The sequence below is a fragment of the Triticum dicoccoides genome, chromosome 7A, assembly GCF_002162155.2.
Source record: "Triticum dicoccoides isolate Atlit2015 ecotype Zavitan chromosome 7A, WEW_v2.0, whole genome shotgun sequence".
In the NCBI taxonomy this organism is placed as follows: Eukaryota; Viridiplantae; Streptophyta; class Magnoliopsida; order Poales; family Poaceae; genus Triticum; species Triticum dicoccoides.
The window spans coordinates 714,990,566-715,007,084 of record NC_041392.1 but is presented as its reverse complement, the minus strand read 5'-3'; the positions used below and the strand labels follow the sequence as shown (position 1 = coordinate 715,007,084).

Below are 16,519 nucleotides of genomic sequence, written 5' to 3'. Positions count from 1 at the left end.
TAAGGTATTGCACTAGCACTAGCACGCATATCACATAAGCCATGATAACAATGATCTCCTATTTTAACAGAAATAACAGGCATGCCTACCACAGGTCTGTTTTTATCTTTAGCACAAGGTTTAGCAATTCTAGCAGTCTCATCAAGGAAATGAATAACATGCCCATCAATATTATCAGACAAGAGATCTTTAACAATAGAATATCAGGTTCAACTTTAATTTTCTCAGAAGGTGTATAAGTTTTAATATTGCTTTTACGAACCACAGTTGAAGCTTTAGCATGATCCTTTATCCTAACAGGGAAATGTGGTTTCTCAACATAAGAAGTAGGAACAATAGGATCATTATAAGTGAGAGTCTTTTCTTCAACTTTAATAGGTGCAGCTACTTTTACTTCTATGGAAGGATGATATTTAAACCACTTCTCCTTGGGGAGATCAACATAAGTAGCAAAAGATTCACAGAAAGAAGATACTATCTCAGAGTCAAGTCCATATTTAGTGCTAAATTTACGGAAAACATTGGTATCCATAAAAGATTTAACACAATCAAACTTAGGTGTCATACCTGACTCCTTACCTTCATCGAGGTCCCAATCTTCAGAGTTGCATTTAATTCTTTCCAATAAATCCCATTTGAATTCAATAGTCTTCGTCATAAAAGAGCCAGCACAAGAAGTATCGAGCATGGTGCGATTGTTATCATAAAGCCGAGCATATAAATTTTGAATAATCATCTCTCTTGAGAGCTCATGATTGGGGCATGAATATAACATTGATTTAAGCCTCCCCCAAGCTTGAGCGATGCTTTCTCCTTCGCGAGGCCAAAAATTATATATATAATTGTGATCACGATGAACAAGATGCATAGGATAAAACTTCTGATGAAATTCCAATTTCAGTCATTTGTAGTTCCATGACCCCGTGTCATCACATAGCCTATACCATGTCAATGCATCTTCCTTCAAAGATAAAGGTAAGACCTTCTTCTTAAGGGCATCTCCAGCCGTTTGCCCCCCAGGAGGCACCTTTTTTCGCCTCCTGGGGGGCTGCCGGCGAGAACTTAGGCCTTGGGGGCCAAACCACTTCCACTCGTTGCCTCCCCACGAGCAGCGTTGGACTCCCGCAATTGGAGCGTCATTTCGTAGAGCACCTTGACCGCGGCGGCGTCGACGACCTCCAGCCAGCGAAGGAGCGCGAGCGTCGACAGAGACCTGGCCGAAGACCACACGGACATGAGCACGAGCAGCGCTGGGCTCCCACGGAGGCAGCAACATTTCATCGAGCATCTTGACCGCGGCCGCGCCCGCTGCTCGCCGCCTCAACGCGCCCCGTCAGCGGGCTACACGGGGACGGGGCAGGCGCCCAGGACGCGGTGGCCGGCGGGCGTAGTAGACGTGTCCCGCCCACGCCGCGTTGTCCAGGCCACAGCTGCGCCCTACCTCATCATGGCGTCCTCCACTGTCTCCTGCTCCTTCCCGACGACGGCGTCGCCGAGGCACCGCGCGAGGACGACGGTGTGAGCAACAAGGAGGAGGAGGAGGTTGCTGGTCGCTTGCCTTGTAGACGGGGCCGAAGCCGCCGCGGCCGAGCAGGTTGCCGTCGGAGAAGCCGGCGGTGGCGGCCTCCAGCACCGGCAGATCGATGAAGAGCGTCCACTGGTCGTCCTCCTCCTTGTTGCTCTCCCGACGATGAGGGCAAGGACGATCGAGCCCACAGCCGCGCCCGTCCGCCCAGGCAGCGCCGCGCCCGCCCGCTCGCCCACACGCCATGGCCACACGCAGCGAGCTCCGACCCGGCCACGCCATAGCCACACGCCGGCGGACGAGCTGCCACGGCTCCGGCATGCCACGGGGGTGGAGTCGGGCGCCCGCCCATGCCGCGGCGCCATGCAGTCCAAGCAAAGCCTTCCAACTGAAGAAAGCAACACAGTCGCGAGAGCGCAAGCCAGAGCACGGCGGGGGAGGCGACCTGGCGGAGGGGGCAAGCGTGAGCCAGAGCGAGGCGGGGGAGGCGACCTGGCGAAGCAGAGGAGGGCGTGAGCGCGAGCCAGTGGGGGAGGCTGCAGGGGCGGAGGCGAGCATGCGGGCGGAGCAGGCGGGGCGGCGAGCTCGGCGGGGCGGGATGGAGAAGGCGGGGCTGGGCGAGGGAAAGATTCCCACATGCACGGGTGGGCCTAGCAGGAAAAAGAGGAGAGAGAGTGAGGAGAGAGGCCGACATGTGGGGGTTTTGCATGCAAAAAGGAGCGCCGGCGCTCCCAAGTGCCTCCCAGCTTTTTGGGTTTGGATCGGGACCGCCGGACGTAACTTCGGCCAAATCCGGTGCTATTTGAGCTCTTGGGGTCCCGGAAGGGAGAACAATTAAGCGCCGGCATCCAAAAAGTGCTCGTGGGGGGCATCCTGGGGGGGGCGGCAGGAGATGCCCTAACAACATCTCTGGGTACACCTGCAAGCTTAAATAATCCACAAACTTCATCCACATATATTAGGTGCTCATCAGGATGCGTTGTTCCGTCTCGTGCAAAAGGATTAGCTAGCAGTTTTTCTATCATACACAAAGGAATTTCAAAGCAGACATTTTCATTTTCAGTAGGTTGAGGAGCAACTCTTTGCTCTACTGGTCGGGGTGAAGATACCCCAAACAAGCCCCTCAGAGGATTACTTTCCATAGTAACAAGTGACAGTAAATTTCAGCACACTATATAAATTTTCCTTACCAAATCCCACCTACCAAAGGCGCTTCACTCCCCGGCAACGGCGCCAGAAAAGAGTCTTGATGACCCACAAGTATAGGGGATCTATCGTAGTCCTTTCGATAAGTAAGAGTGTCGAACCCAACGAGGAACAGAAGGAAATGATAAGCGGTTTCCAGCAAGGTATTCTCTGGAAGTACTGAAATAAGTGGTAACAGATAGTTTTGTGATAGGATAATTTGTAACGAGCATCAAGTAACAAAAGTAAATAAAGTGCAGCAAGGTGGCCCAATCCTTTTTGTAGCAAAGGACAAGCCTGGACAAACTCTTATATAGAGAAAAGCGCTCCTGATGACACATGGGAATATCGTCAAGCTTGTTTTCATCACGTTCATATGATTCGCGTTCAGTACTTTGATAATTTGGTATGTGGGTGAACCGGTGCTTGGGTGCTGTCCTTACTTGGACAAGCATCCCACTTATGATTAACCTCTATTGCAAGCATCCGCAACTACAACAAAAGTATTAAGGTAAACCTAATCATAGCATGAAACAAATGGATCCAAATCAGCCCCTTACGAAGCAACGCATAAACTAGGGTTTAAGCTTCTGTCACTCTAGCAACCCATCATCTACTTATTACTTCCCAATGCCTTCCTCTAGGCCTAAATAATGGTGAAGTGTTATGTAGTCGACGTTCACATAACACCACTAGAGGAGAGACAACATACATTTCATCAAAATATCAGACGGATACCAAATTCACATGACTACTAATAGCAAGACTTCTCCCATGTCCTCAGGAACAAACGTAACTACTCACAAAGCATATTCATGTTCATAATCAGAGGGGTATTAATATGCATATAGGATCTGAACATATGATCTTCCACCAAATAAACCAACTAGCATCAACTACAAGGAGTAATTAACACTACTAGCAACCTACTAGTACCAATCCCAGACTTGGAGACAAGAATTGGATACAAGAGATGAACTAGGGTTTTGAGAGGAGATGGTGCTGATGAACATGTTGATGGAGATTTCCCTCTCCCGATGAGAGGAGCGTTGGTATGACGATGGCGATGATTTCCCACTCCCGGAGGGAAGTTTCGCCGGCAAAACAGCTCCGCCAGAGCCCTAATTTGGTTCCGCCAAGGTTCCGCCTTGTGGCGGCGGAGTTTCGTCCGAGGAGATGGCTTATTATTTTCTTCTCATCGAAAGACTCCATATAGCAGAAGATGGCCATCGGAGGGCCACCATCGGCGGCTATGGGCTGCCCTAGGTCGACCTAATCGCAATTAGGGCCTCGAGGTTCGCAACCCTGTAACAAGAAGAATGAACGGAGAAAAGGTGGTAGATATGTTTTGCAATTGTGTGTTGTTCAATCAGTCTTCACCCTTAGGTATATAAGACGCAGCTAGACTTCATGTGCAAGGAAAATGCTTGGATTCACGTCAAAAACCCTAGTTTGAGTCCAATTTGGATGGTTTGGTCCGAATTTTCTAAAATTGTTCGGTTCAAAACTGGCTGCACCTTGCAAGTCATTCTTAGGCAGTAAACGACCTCGTATGGAGACATGCCCAAAAGCAATTTTGACTGTTTCAACGAGACGAATAATTGTCATGTTGAACGTTTTTCAATCCGAGGCCATCTTCACAGCCAAATCACTACCGCAAAATAGTTAATAACTCATGCTACCCATTAGACATAGTCATATGAGTGTGACCTTGTGTTTTCATTTTCAGTTTCATGAAAATTTCAGCACCAACCAAAATCACCGAATTTCAGTGATTTCCGTTGGCATTTCGGCTAAAGGGCTGAAATATTCACTTGAATTCAACTAAATATTTTGAATTTTCAAAAAATATTTGAATTCCTGTGTATTACTAAAATTGCTGAAATATTTTGGCGGAAAGATAAATATTTTAGTGTCTACTAACATTACTGAAATTCAGTGAATTTCATCAAAATCTCACCGAAAGTGAAAACCACTTGGACGTCATTTTTTACTCATAGTAGGGTCGCACTGCGCAGGCTCTGAATTTTGCATACGACTTCGTATTAAGATGATTTTTATATCAAAATCGACCATTTCAACGAGACGAAAACAACCCATGTAGATGATTTTCTCATATGAGGCCGTTTTGGAGGCGTAATAGGCCGAATGGTACTCTGAATACAAAATCTTAGTATTTCGAGTATAACTTCGGCCCTCGAGATGAGTTCAGATGACAATGACCCAAACTTTAAATATGTTCATGTTGCCAATATGAAACTTCATGTAGAGCGCCTCTTCATTTGATGCCATCTTAATAATCTTTTCTTTGGTGCCAAATCTGATGTCAACAGGTAGATGAGCTGAGCGTGGTGATAACCTTCAGACCCGCCACTAAAGGAGGCAGAGACGCTCCACAGGATGTAACCAGATCCGCCGTCCACTCGCCGCCCGCCTCCCATCAAAGCCGGATCCGAGAGACCAACCTCACCTGTTTCCTGCCGACATTCATCCAGCCCGACTGGTGCAACTCTACCACACTCCGCAACCCAAATCCCTCCGTCAATTGGTGCCCACAGCCGAGACAAGCACACTACACAGGTCCCCCGTGGCCAGATCCAAGTGGAACTCCGACAGGGGCAGGTCAAAGGCGCCAGATCTAATGGCCATCGGCACCACCGTGAAGGCGCTGGACAGGGTTGAGCTTCAGGTGTAAATTGGAGTCAAAATATGAGAAGGGTTGGCTTGATTGCCTAGATGAGGATGGAAGGTTTTTTTCCTCTCTCTCATTTATTTTGCACTGATCTGAATAATGCAAATTATATTTCAGTTTGAGATCTGGAAATTACTTCTTGATTGCAACTTGTGGCCTAATTAGTGTTATCCTCACATAATTATCTCTTTGTTGCATTTTTGTGGTTACCTAGCACCAGTGCTTCGTAGAAGAAATAAATTTAATAATGGATACTCCTATATTTTACTTATTGCTTTCCACCTATATTACTCCCTCTGTTTAAGACCTTGAAGACATTTCAGACAATGTGCAAAACAATCTATATTGAGTTGTCTGAAAGGACTTACAAAAGTGAACGGAGGGAGTAGCATATTTCATTTCACTACAATCTCCTCTAACCTGTAAGCAGGCTGAACAGCCATGCCTTTCCTTGCTAATTTAAGTAATTGACAACAAAGTATAGAATCAAAAAAACTATAATGACCCTTGTTGTTAAGCTAAAGATTATAAACCGTTGGACATTTATCAACTTGACATCCCGAATACGTTGGCACGATGCACATGAGCAGAGTTTAAGGTCCTGACTATCGAAAGTTCAGATTATATATTATTGCCAAGGAGCTCCAAAAGTACCATATGGTAGCAATCAAAGATTGTTTTTCCACATAACATCCATTAAATCTACTAGCAGCTAAAACCAAAAGCGCCATTCGGTTCCATGTAGCATTTGATAAAGTTCCAGTCACTAATAACGGACGATGGGCAAACCGCGGGACGACTCAGCAGAAGAACATGGACGATGCCACATTGGGATGCAGACGAGGCAGCTCCGGCACCGGCGCAGCCTCAGCTTGGGATGACGTCTCCGACATGCCGTCATCGAGCTTGGTGAACTTGGCCACATGCGCCGCGGCAAGGTGTGCATAGTAGATGGGAGCAACTGAGAGAGAGAGCGAAAATCAGATGATCAGCCATGAGTAAATTGCAGAAAACCACCACAATTGGGAACCCTAATTCACAAAACCAGCACCTTTCGTTTTTTTTCAAAAACCCACCGCCATTGTACTGACAGTTTTCAAAAAACGCTAATCGCTCAATTAAAACTGTTTAAGTGAAAATCTGACCAGTGGGTCCTGATGACATGTCCACGTGACGGAGGATAGACGGCACAACTGGTCAACCCCGTCCCCGTCGCCAGCCAGGCTGCCGGCCGACGAGCCTCCCAGCACCGCTAGCTCCTGCGCCACGCAGCAGCACGCTCGGCCGCTTGCCATGTCCTCCGGCCACAAGCTGAATATGGATGCAGGACATGCCCAAAAGCTCCTGTTCCTGTACGGGCCTCAGGCCGACGAAGCAGCCGTCGCCGGACTGCAGGAGGCCGCCGGGAGCAGACCACGACAGGGGTGAGACGAAGAGGTTCTCAGGGGAATAGAAGGAGCTCCTGGAGCCTGCGCATGCTACTGGAGTACAGGACTAGGCAGGGAAGCACGACCTACTTGAGTTCGTCGGCCATGGCGGTGGTCGTGCTCGGAGCTCTTGGGGGATGGCGCTACAGCGCGAAATAGAGCAGAGAAGATGGGGGGAAACTGAGAGCAGCTCACTTCGATGCGGTGGGAAGGCTTGGAGGCGGCGAATTGACGGCGAGGAGCGGCCGGTGCAAGCAGCGGAGAAAAGCTCGATTCGGTCGTCTCCGGGCGTCCCTGCTCGAATCCGTCGGCGAGGGATATCAGCACGAGGAGGCGGAGCTCATGGACATGGTCTGGCGGCGATTCGTTAGCGGTGGCTACGCGGTAGCAAGGCAGTGCTCTCCGGGGGCGTCCTACCGCACCATGCCGCTCGGCTCGGCCACGACTACCCACCTCGCCGGCTGTGGCAAGCCACCTCCAGCTCGTCCCCGCGCGCTTCCCCTCCTCCTCATGTATCCTGCTCCACGCTCCGCTCGCCGCCGGCTACGGACGGAGCCGCGCGCATGACCCGGCTGTGCCACGACCAGCCACCTTGCCGGCTACGGCCATGGCTGCGCCGCCACCTGGCGCCGTGTCCGACGCCATCAGTCGGCGAGGACTCCGCACCGATGCCAGCTTTGCCCGAACCCCTGGATGAGCAGCTCGAGCTCCGTGATGGAGACGACGACGGCGGCGCACGGGAGGTGTTTGTAAGAATGCTTGAAAAAAGAGGAAGGAGCAAGCACACTGATGGGTGGGTCCTACGTCTAACTTAACATGGAGCGAAACTTTCTAACGGCATGTAACGAGCACCGTCTTTACCCGGGCCACGTGGCACCTGTCATTGGGACCCACTGGTCAGATTTTCACTCAAACAACTCTAATTGCTTGTTCAGTGTTTTCTGAAAACTGTCAGCACAATGGTGGTGGTTTTTTGAAAAAAAAAATGAAAGATGGTTGTTTTATGAATTAGGGTCCCCAATTGTGGTGGTTTTTTGCAATTTACTCGATCAGCCATGCATGCCGTTTTGACTGATAAGTTGTTGCGAGATCAATCAAGTAATGGCAAATCATGCTTACTTACCTACTGAGATGGCTGTGGTGCTCCTCTGATACCTGAAACGAGTACACAAGCATCAAAATGTCACAAAGAGTGCAACGATGATCATCGACCAGAGGCAAATTAAAGTAACAACTGAATCTTTTGTAACTGTTTCAGTGCACATACGTGTAGGACAGGGAGTGCACGAGCTCCTGCAGATCGTCAGTAGAGAAGCCTATCTCATCATGGAGCACATGGTAGTGTGTTGGCCTTGTAGTCCCCTGGAATTAACACACGAGCATAGAGGACTGACTTAATTAGATTCAAATAAGCATTTGCAAAGCAGTGAATTACAATCACAACTCACACAAGGTATAGAGAGAACATACGATAATGCCAGCATGAGCACACATGTAGAAATCATAGTTCCTGGGATGGCAGATTACTCCATCAACCACAGTACCTAAACAAGGGGAAAGTAGGACTATGATAAGAATGTATGTGTACAAAAAGCATAGAAATTGAGCTTGTTTGATCCATACAAAATTGCAAATAATAGTTCTCTGGTAGCTAGGTGTGTAGAGATTCTTATTAAGTGCTTTTGATTTCGTGTGAATGCGTATATACAAACGGAACAAGCTAGCAGTCCCGATGATTGCCGTCCTCCACTAAAATTGAAAGATTGAAAATTCAGATTTTTTTTGAAAGAATGTAAAGGTACTTGGATAAAAGATATAGGTTACCAGGGGGGACATTATTCACTCCATTCCGCAAGAAAAATCTTGTGTGATGATTCTTCTGTGCAACTATCACTGTGAACTTGGGGAACCAGTTGCCACCAAAATGCTTGTCGCCAAAAAACTTGCATGCCTGTAGTATCAATTAGAATTACATCATTACATCAAGAACCGGCGCATGAGGAAGAATTAGATGTCATTTATGTTACCTCCATGATCTGGCCTAGCTCATCATTCAACACCTGATCGAACTGGCTCTCACTAACCCCATCCCTAATATCAAGACAACAAAACTCCTTAGCCAGCATCAGGGTGCCAAAGTAAACTTATTGAAGACGTCAAGTATTAGAGTCAGTTTGTACTCTTAGGACTATGAATAAAATGTGGGGAGTGTTCTGAGGGACAACACACAATTAATAAACCAATTTCTACACGACAGTTATGATTATTTTCAAAAAAGAAAAGTTATGATGCTGAAGTACAAAGTACACTATCAGTTAGCGTTTGCACACATTATCCCAGGAGGACAACTGACCTGAAAATGATAATTTGTTCCGGCTTCGGTTTATTGTTTTTTCCGAGGAAGGCAACTAGTGAATCCCTGAAATGTTATACCCCAGTGAGCAAAAAGAAGAAAAAGAAAAGCATACGGTTAGGAAGCACTGTTATTAACATTGTTTAAATTTCACTTATCTAAAACCTATGCAACAGAGACTCACTTAATGAGGCCATGATCAGTATCTCCATCTTGCTTAAACAAGGTTTTGATCATTTCCTGCCTGGGTGGCAGAGTGCACACAGAAGCTCTGTATTTTGAGATGATTGGCCACTCCAATGAACTAACAACCTAGGTAAAAGCCAAAAATACCAGGGTGAGTCAGCAAATTATCGGTTGGAAAATCTCTCAAGGACTATCAGCTGACACCTAAGTTTCTTACTGCAGGAAACTGAAAACAGAAGCATGATATGTTACTTACTGCAGCAACCGATGGCACGTCACGTCCTGGTGAACCATGGGAAACATCCATACCAAAGATGATGGTTGGAATCCTCGACACGTGAGGAATAGCATGGGTTATTTCCTTTTTCAGCAATGAATTTAACCCGCCAAGCTGTTTGGCAGGACAAATTTAATAAAAGCAAAGCATTCAGTTTTGAGCTAACAAATCCAAAGTACATTGAAGATGGCAATGCAAATCACACTCCAAACCTTGGCATTTATCTTTAGCAGCACATTTGTGAGGTACTGATCTTTGACGTTGGGAGGAGGAACCAAGCATTGTGTAACAATGCCACGTTGTGCAAGGCATTCACGCTTCCATGGTCCTGATAAGAACAAGAAACGTTTGGATGGCAGGTAGAAGCATAATGAAGCTTACTTACAAGGCTGAGTTAGCAGAGCATACCATATATGTCAGAGTTCTTCTCAGGAAGAAAACACAGGAGAAACTCTGGATTATTTCCTCCGAATGCTATATTTACCTGCCGAAACATATCCTCCACCCTTTTTGCCGGAGATTGATGTTTCATTTTATGAATCTCCTGAATTACAGCGCTATATTTCTCCATACTCTGCAAATCAAACTGGCTAAGACATTTGAAAAGGCTCAATATTAGGTGAAGCAGTGAACTTACGATTCCCTTCTCGCTACCGGATTGGAGAAGGTGCTCGACAAGATGTTCAACATCACGTCGTGTAGAAAAATTAACAACTCCCCATGGCCAGGTCTTCTTAAACTCAATCGGCCGAAAAAACCTCTGAAGAATTGAACCAGGAAAGTTACCGCATCGACGCGAAAACAAAGAGTTTACGGTGCACATGTGTGGAGTTTAATCAACAGAACAGGTATGCTCGATTGCTCACATTTTTATTGAAATTCCACCTCCCATTAGGTGTATATAGTTGTCTACCATCTGCAGCGCTTAACTGCACATTACGATATTTAATTAGATGCAAAGCAGAAAAGGGCATGCGCACAGTACGCATTCAAAAACAGCCAGTCAAAAGAACAGGTAGGGCTCTGCCAACCTGTGGTGCCTCAAGGACTCTACCCTGAACCTGGGTAAAGTCTGGAACTATTGATATGCCGCATTCCTTCATCATTGGCTCGGAATCATAATCATTGGCACGCAACTCCTATCATGATAGGTAAACAAAATTGAGAATTTATTTTTTGTCTTTTCGATGTTTTTAGGAGATGTTGTGAACGTATCTACCGCAGTTTAGCTGAATTCAGGGTATCAGTGTAACTTACACCATACAACTTCGACATCCTCTGATCCGGCCTCTGCCTGGATGCCTCCACCAGCTTTGACCTTTGCGACGTGGACAAAGACCTTTTATACCTTTGCAATGGCACTAGGCGGCAAACCTGTTGCAAACATGGAAATGAGCACACAAAAAAAGAAGACATATCTACCAAAAGACTGATTCAAAACAAGAATAGGAAGCGAGGGACGGACCTCCAGCGGGAGGTATGTTGGGCGGTTTGGCTTTCCCACATTTAGACATGGCATATGAGCAGACTTCTCCAGCTTCATCGACCAACGGTCCATGAAGTAATCATAGACAGTTACATCCACAGTACCGTTGCCATCTTTTTGCTTTAGTGGGAACCTAGATCAAGAATTTATATATGAATTATATTGAAATGAGAGCAGCTGAGGCATGTGCCCTGAGCTCGCATATCATGATTCAAATCAAGAGTAACATCTTACGTCTGGTTATAGCAACTGTTTTCGGACAATCCGACAATCCTAAATTCCGCCTTCGTGTGAGTGGTTTCAATCCTTAATTTATTCAGTGCCCGTTTAGCCTAAAATTATGTCTTGGACGACCAAGATTAGAGCAGGGAAACATTGTAGTGTAGAAATGAACAATTTTTGATGGGCTAAGAATATATTAATAAGAAATCACTAAGTTTCAGCTTACTTTGCCCCAGTCAATGCTAGAAGTGTCCTTGACACCCTGGTTGGAGAGCAGAAATGCAATCACAGGCCCAGGTTCCACTACCATAGTGGTGGACAAATCTGCAAAAATTCAAAAATCTATATATCATGCACCATCAATGTTGTAAAAAAACATTTTACCACGAACCTAGTGCAAATTAGGCCTCTAGCTAGGCTATAAACATACCACAATTGAGTAAAAGCCCACTTTGAGTGGGTCGAATGCTAGAATGAAAACCCTGACAACCTAGAACACCGCCACCCAACTTGATGCAATCGGAATCTCTACGGAAAAAAGACTGTCGGACTAAGAGGCGATTCCTGCATGCAGCCAGCCAACAAGAAATCTGAGTATAATAAGAACCTAAGAACGAGTGACTAATCATAGAGTTTGCAACATTAGATAAAAGATAGACGAAGTTGTTCATAAATAAACACAACAACATACTGTCTTGCAGCGTGCTGCCTCAGAATGATGTCAAGAACCCGAAGAACCTCCTGCGAGTTCTCAGATTCCTGACCGCCACCAAGGACGAGGGCAATGGCACTGATCGGAACCTTTGCTGTGAAGGTGATATCCACCTTGAACCTTTTGCTCTGTCCTGCCTGTTTCATTCTTTTCTTGTCGCTTGGTCCTGGACTGCCATCTGCTCCCGGGCTCTGGCTCGTTGCAATCCTGCAGGTAAATGGCAAGACAATTCCCCCAACCAACAAGAGAATAAGAGATCGACGAGCTCAAGAACAGATAAGCTTTCCCTGGTGAGAAATGGGTGATGGATTGGAGCTGATGAATGCCTTACTTTCTGGACAAAGCATCGCCATCTATGACAACGTCAAAATCATTGGTGGCAAATGGGAGAGGCCCAGAGGTGAAGAGGCTTTTGTCGCCATCGTAGGCGAATTGCTTGCCATCAAGCAAAGAGGCATAGGTCTCGTGCAGCTGCTTCATCACCTTTCTGCATACTCCTTGCCCGATTACCGGATGATCGTCTTCATACTTGAGATCCACCTGCGGTCGATACGATCCAACAAAATTGAAAACCAACTGTCAAAATGTAGCCATGCATGGAAATTAATTTCAAGAACTGGAATGGTGATGGACTAGCTATGTAATGTAGGTAGGACGAGGCATGTTCTCCTACATTGTAGTGGTAAAAGAAGTCATGTGTTGGATTCCCAGAGACTTTGAAGTGGTTCGTGAGTAGCTGTATGGTCTGCCCTCTCTTGCCAAGCTCACGTGGCCTCGTGATAGGAAGCCTCCGAGGCGTGGCCGTCTTATCGCCCTTTTCAGTGTGGGACATTGGTGACTTGCTGGGTCCGCCATGGGACTTGCTTGGATTTGGATCACCCTTGCTACTCATCTACAAAGAAAAACACAGCAAGGAAATCTGACCAAACAAGGCTATATATATTAAGTTGGGCAGGGAATTAACCAGGCATTAATTGTTCCATTCTTTTTTCAAGCACAAGCACTACCTGTGTGCAGCGCTCCACGATTAATTAGTTCCATATGTGTTTTTCATATATTTTTTCCATGAATTCAATTAATTATATGAAGCACACTGATAATGGGAACAATCCAACTTGTGTGGCATGAAGCACATTAATTATATGAAGCACACTAATAATAATAATAATAATAATAATCAGGAATCTGGAAACTAAGGAACAAGGAAATGACTGATTAGTACTACAACATCACCATGCACTTTGCAGTTTGCACTTTGCACTAATAAGAAGAAAAGAAAAGGAGAACCCTAAAAAAAGGTATCACCAAACCAGCCTGAAAACCCTCGTGCGCAAAAAGAAACCGGCAAGCAAAGAGCAGCAGCGACTGTTTCATGATTCATCATCACCCACAAAGCTGCAAGCCCATGAAGAAGGTGAACTAATGGAGCGGCAGAGACCACGCGATCGATGGATCGGTCGGTCGATTCCGCCGCAGGGAAAGCCACCCGTCGATCTACCTACCGGCGGCTTGGTTGGACGGATCTACGTACGATACGAACCCTCGATCGGCCGGCCGGCGAGGAAACAGAGAGGAATGGAACAACACAGCGCAGCAACCCGGAGGCTCGGGAAGATGGGTTAGGGAGGAATCCAGGAGTGAACGCGGAGGGAGGGTCCGTAGATAGGTATGCTCACCTTGGCCGGCCGGCCGAAATGCGATCGGCGATGAGGACTGGAAAACCCTCTCCACCAGCAGCGGCGGGAGATGGAAAAACCCTCTTCTCTTCTCTCTTTTTTTTCTCTTCTCTTCTCTTCTCTTCTCTTTGGCTTGCTGGCTGGCTGGCTTCTCACAGTCACTTTTCTCTCCCTCGTATTTATGGGCGGCAGCTTACGTCCAATCCAATTCCAATCCAAGCAGAAAAAGAACGGAAAACCAGCCCCCTTCCTTGGCCTTCCTCACCGTGGACCGACCGACTGACTGTGACCAAGCGGGCGAGCGACCTCATTTCGTCTCGCTGCGATGTGGGCCTCAGCGTAACGGGGCCCATGTGTCGGCCCCAGTACATGTATGCACGCATCTGGACGGTTCTCTCTCTGATATAGTGCTCTCTCCACTTGTTACATCTGCTTCCTCTAACCCGGGCCTCTTTTGATTCATAGGATAGGATTATCATAGAAACTAGCGGTGTGTCCCGCGCATTAGCGCGGCTAGTATTCCATAAGGTTTCTTTAGTCATTTAGTTCTACTCTTGCTTCTAGCATTTACTATATTTTATTCCTCCCTACTTCATCCGAGAAAGTGGCTCCTTATAAATGTTTTAAAATTACTTCTCTAAATTGATCTTATTATGGTATATCATTGGCAATGGCAAGGCATACATCCCGAATTCAAGGTCATTCTTAAGCATGTTATTGACCCAAGTGAGGATGCCATTCATTAACTGCCTTTGTGGTATAAATCTAACTGGCTATTTTGCCAAGAAACAATGGGATTACACCAACTACGTGTATGTATATTGATTTTTTTTGTGAAAGAAAGTAGTACACACGAAGAGGAAATAACTAAGAAGCCCCCTAAGAATGATCTATATGAACCTCTCTGATCATTGCCTCTAGACATGTACCTGGCCTAACCCTTCCTTGCTAAATTACTTGCAAAATGACTAAAGAAACCTTATATTGACTCTAGACATCATATATTGACTCGCTTTATGACATCAACAGTTCCATGATCATCATTCTAAGTGTATTCAACGAATTTATCAAATATAGCCAAGTTTTATAAACAAAATGAAAATAAAAAAATGCACAATCTCAATGTAAGATCTTAGGAATATAGGATCAACTGAGACATAAGCAAGTCTCAATCGACTGAGATCTAGCAAGACTGGTCTCTTTTCCTTCACCAAAAAATCCATTCCATAAGAATCTCAACATGAACGAAAATGCCATTTTTTTTTCTTTTAGATATGCAATGCACTCACGCACACTCTATTTTTACTCTCTGTACCAACCCTCTAAAATTCATGTGTTTATTTCATGTGCACTATCCAAAGTTATCTTTTATGAAACTTATGCATTATATCCTAATTCTAGGCGCGTGGGTGGCATTAAATTTCTGGCGTTACATATTTGTAAATTTTGCAATTCTTTATATTTCAAAGAGGGTCATATTTTTCTAACAGTGACATGCAATTTTTTATTCGATCTTTCATTCTCAAAGAACTCTAGCAAAAATAAAGCTATATTCAAAGTTTTTTTTTCATATCGAGAGCATAAACTTTTGTATGTTTTGGCCCAATTGAAAAAAAACAAAGGTGTATGTACATATCTTTTGTAATACAAAGCATACACATTTCACATGTTTTATGTCTCGCCTATAGCCTACCGAGCTTTACCTTTAAAAGAATGTATATAAAGTATTTTTTTTTTGTAAGGAATATCTTGCACTCCACTTAAACTTGGTGCACCAATCGGTGATCACCAGACCAGAAATAAAGTCTACGGCGTCTGAACCAATAGAGATAGTATAGTATTATTATTGATCCGTTTTTAACAGACTCCTTTCAGTCTACGTACTTCTTTAATGCTCTATGAAGCCGCCAATTTTTTCTTAGTTTTTTTTATGCCAGCCTCTCGGTTTCCTTTCTGTTAGGTTTGGCTTCACATCCTATAAAGGCAGTCTTCCCCTGATTTGGTTGATTATGTAGATGTCCCTAGTCGTGACAGGTTCAGTATGCAAACGCGTACATGTTTGACATGTTACGCAAATTCTTTAAATCTCAGTCATTATTATTTTGATCAAACGGTGGTAATAATATTAGCACATGTGGATAAACATGATGGCTTGTTTGACTCTTATTTTAAATATAAAATAGATATGAATTTTGTAGAAAATGAGATGACATGTATCTCAAATCCTATGCGTAGGAATATGAAATGAGATGTCATTTGGTTGACACCAAAGGAATTTTTCCATTGAGTCTAGGCTCATTTTTTATTTTCCTATAAAATGTGAAGGATATGAACCAATCCTACGTAGGAATAGGAATCTATTCCTATGAACCAAAGAGCTCTAAAGGAAAAAAAATCCTATAAAAATCCTATCCTCTAAAATTCCTATGAAATTCCTCCAAACCAAAGGAGGCCTCAATCATACTCTAAGAGCATCTCCAATAGATGGTCCAAATATAAAAATAACTAACTTTTGGACCGTCTGAGCAAAAAACGCTGCTCTAACAGACGGTTCACATGCAAAAAAAAATTGGCCCGCGGCCTCCTTGTTATGTAAAATGCAACACCTCACGATGCAAATATACATCACGAGATGCATCTGGTCCAAAACCAGCCGCCGCCCGCGAACGCCAAATCCCACTTTATTTTCGTTCCCGCCCGCCTGCGACCTCCCGCCCGTCCGCCGCCGCCCCGCCGCACGCCGCCTGCATCAGATCCGACGCCGCCCCGCCGCCCGCC

The 16,519-nt window shown here is 45.4% G+C and overlaps 1 protein-coding gene across 1 annotated transcript; it reads right to left on the bottom strand.

Moving 5' to 3' along the window:
• Positions 1–6,004: 6,004 nt before the first annotated feature.
• LOC119327560 (protein argonaute 4A-like) lies at positions 6,005–13,866 on the bottom strand. The gene is made up of 23 exons (XM_037600654.1): positions 13,742–13,866; positions 12,739–12,957; positions 12,397–12,605; positions 12,045–12,272; positions 11,784–11,917; positions 11,580–11,677; positions 11,366–11,463; positions 11,111–11,264; positions 10,903–11,019; positions 10,677–10,784; positions 10,512–10,574; positions 10,283–10,405; positions 10,054–10,219; positions 9,858–9,973; positions 9,625–9,759; positions 9,367–9,494; positions 9,183–9,248; positions 8,857–8,920; positions 8,654–8,780; positions 8,300–8,373; positions 8,097–8,191; positions 7,953–7,984; positions 6,005–6,363 (listed from the first exon to the last, which is right to left on the bottom strand). Exons 2-23 carry the CDS (start codon positions 12,955–12,957, stop codon positions 6,203–6,205), a joined length of 2,715 nt encoding a protein of 904 aa, XP_037456551.1. The 5' UTR covers positions 13,742–13,866; the 3' UTR covers positions 6,005–6,202.
• Between the last annotated feature and the right edge of the window lie 2,653 nt (positions 13,867–16,519).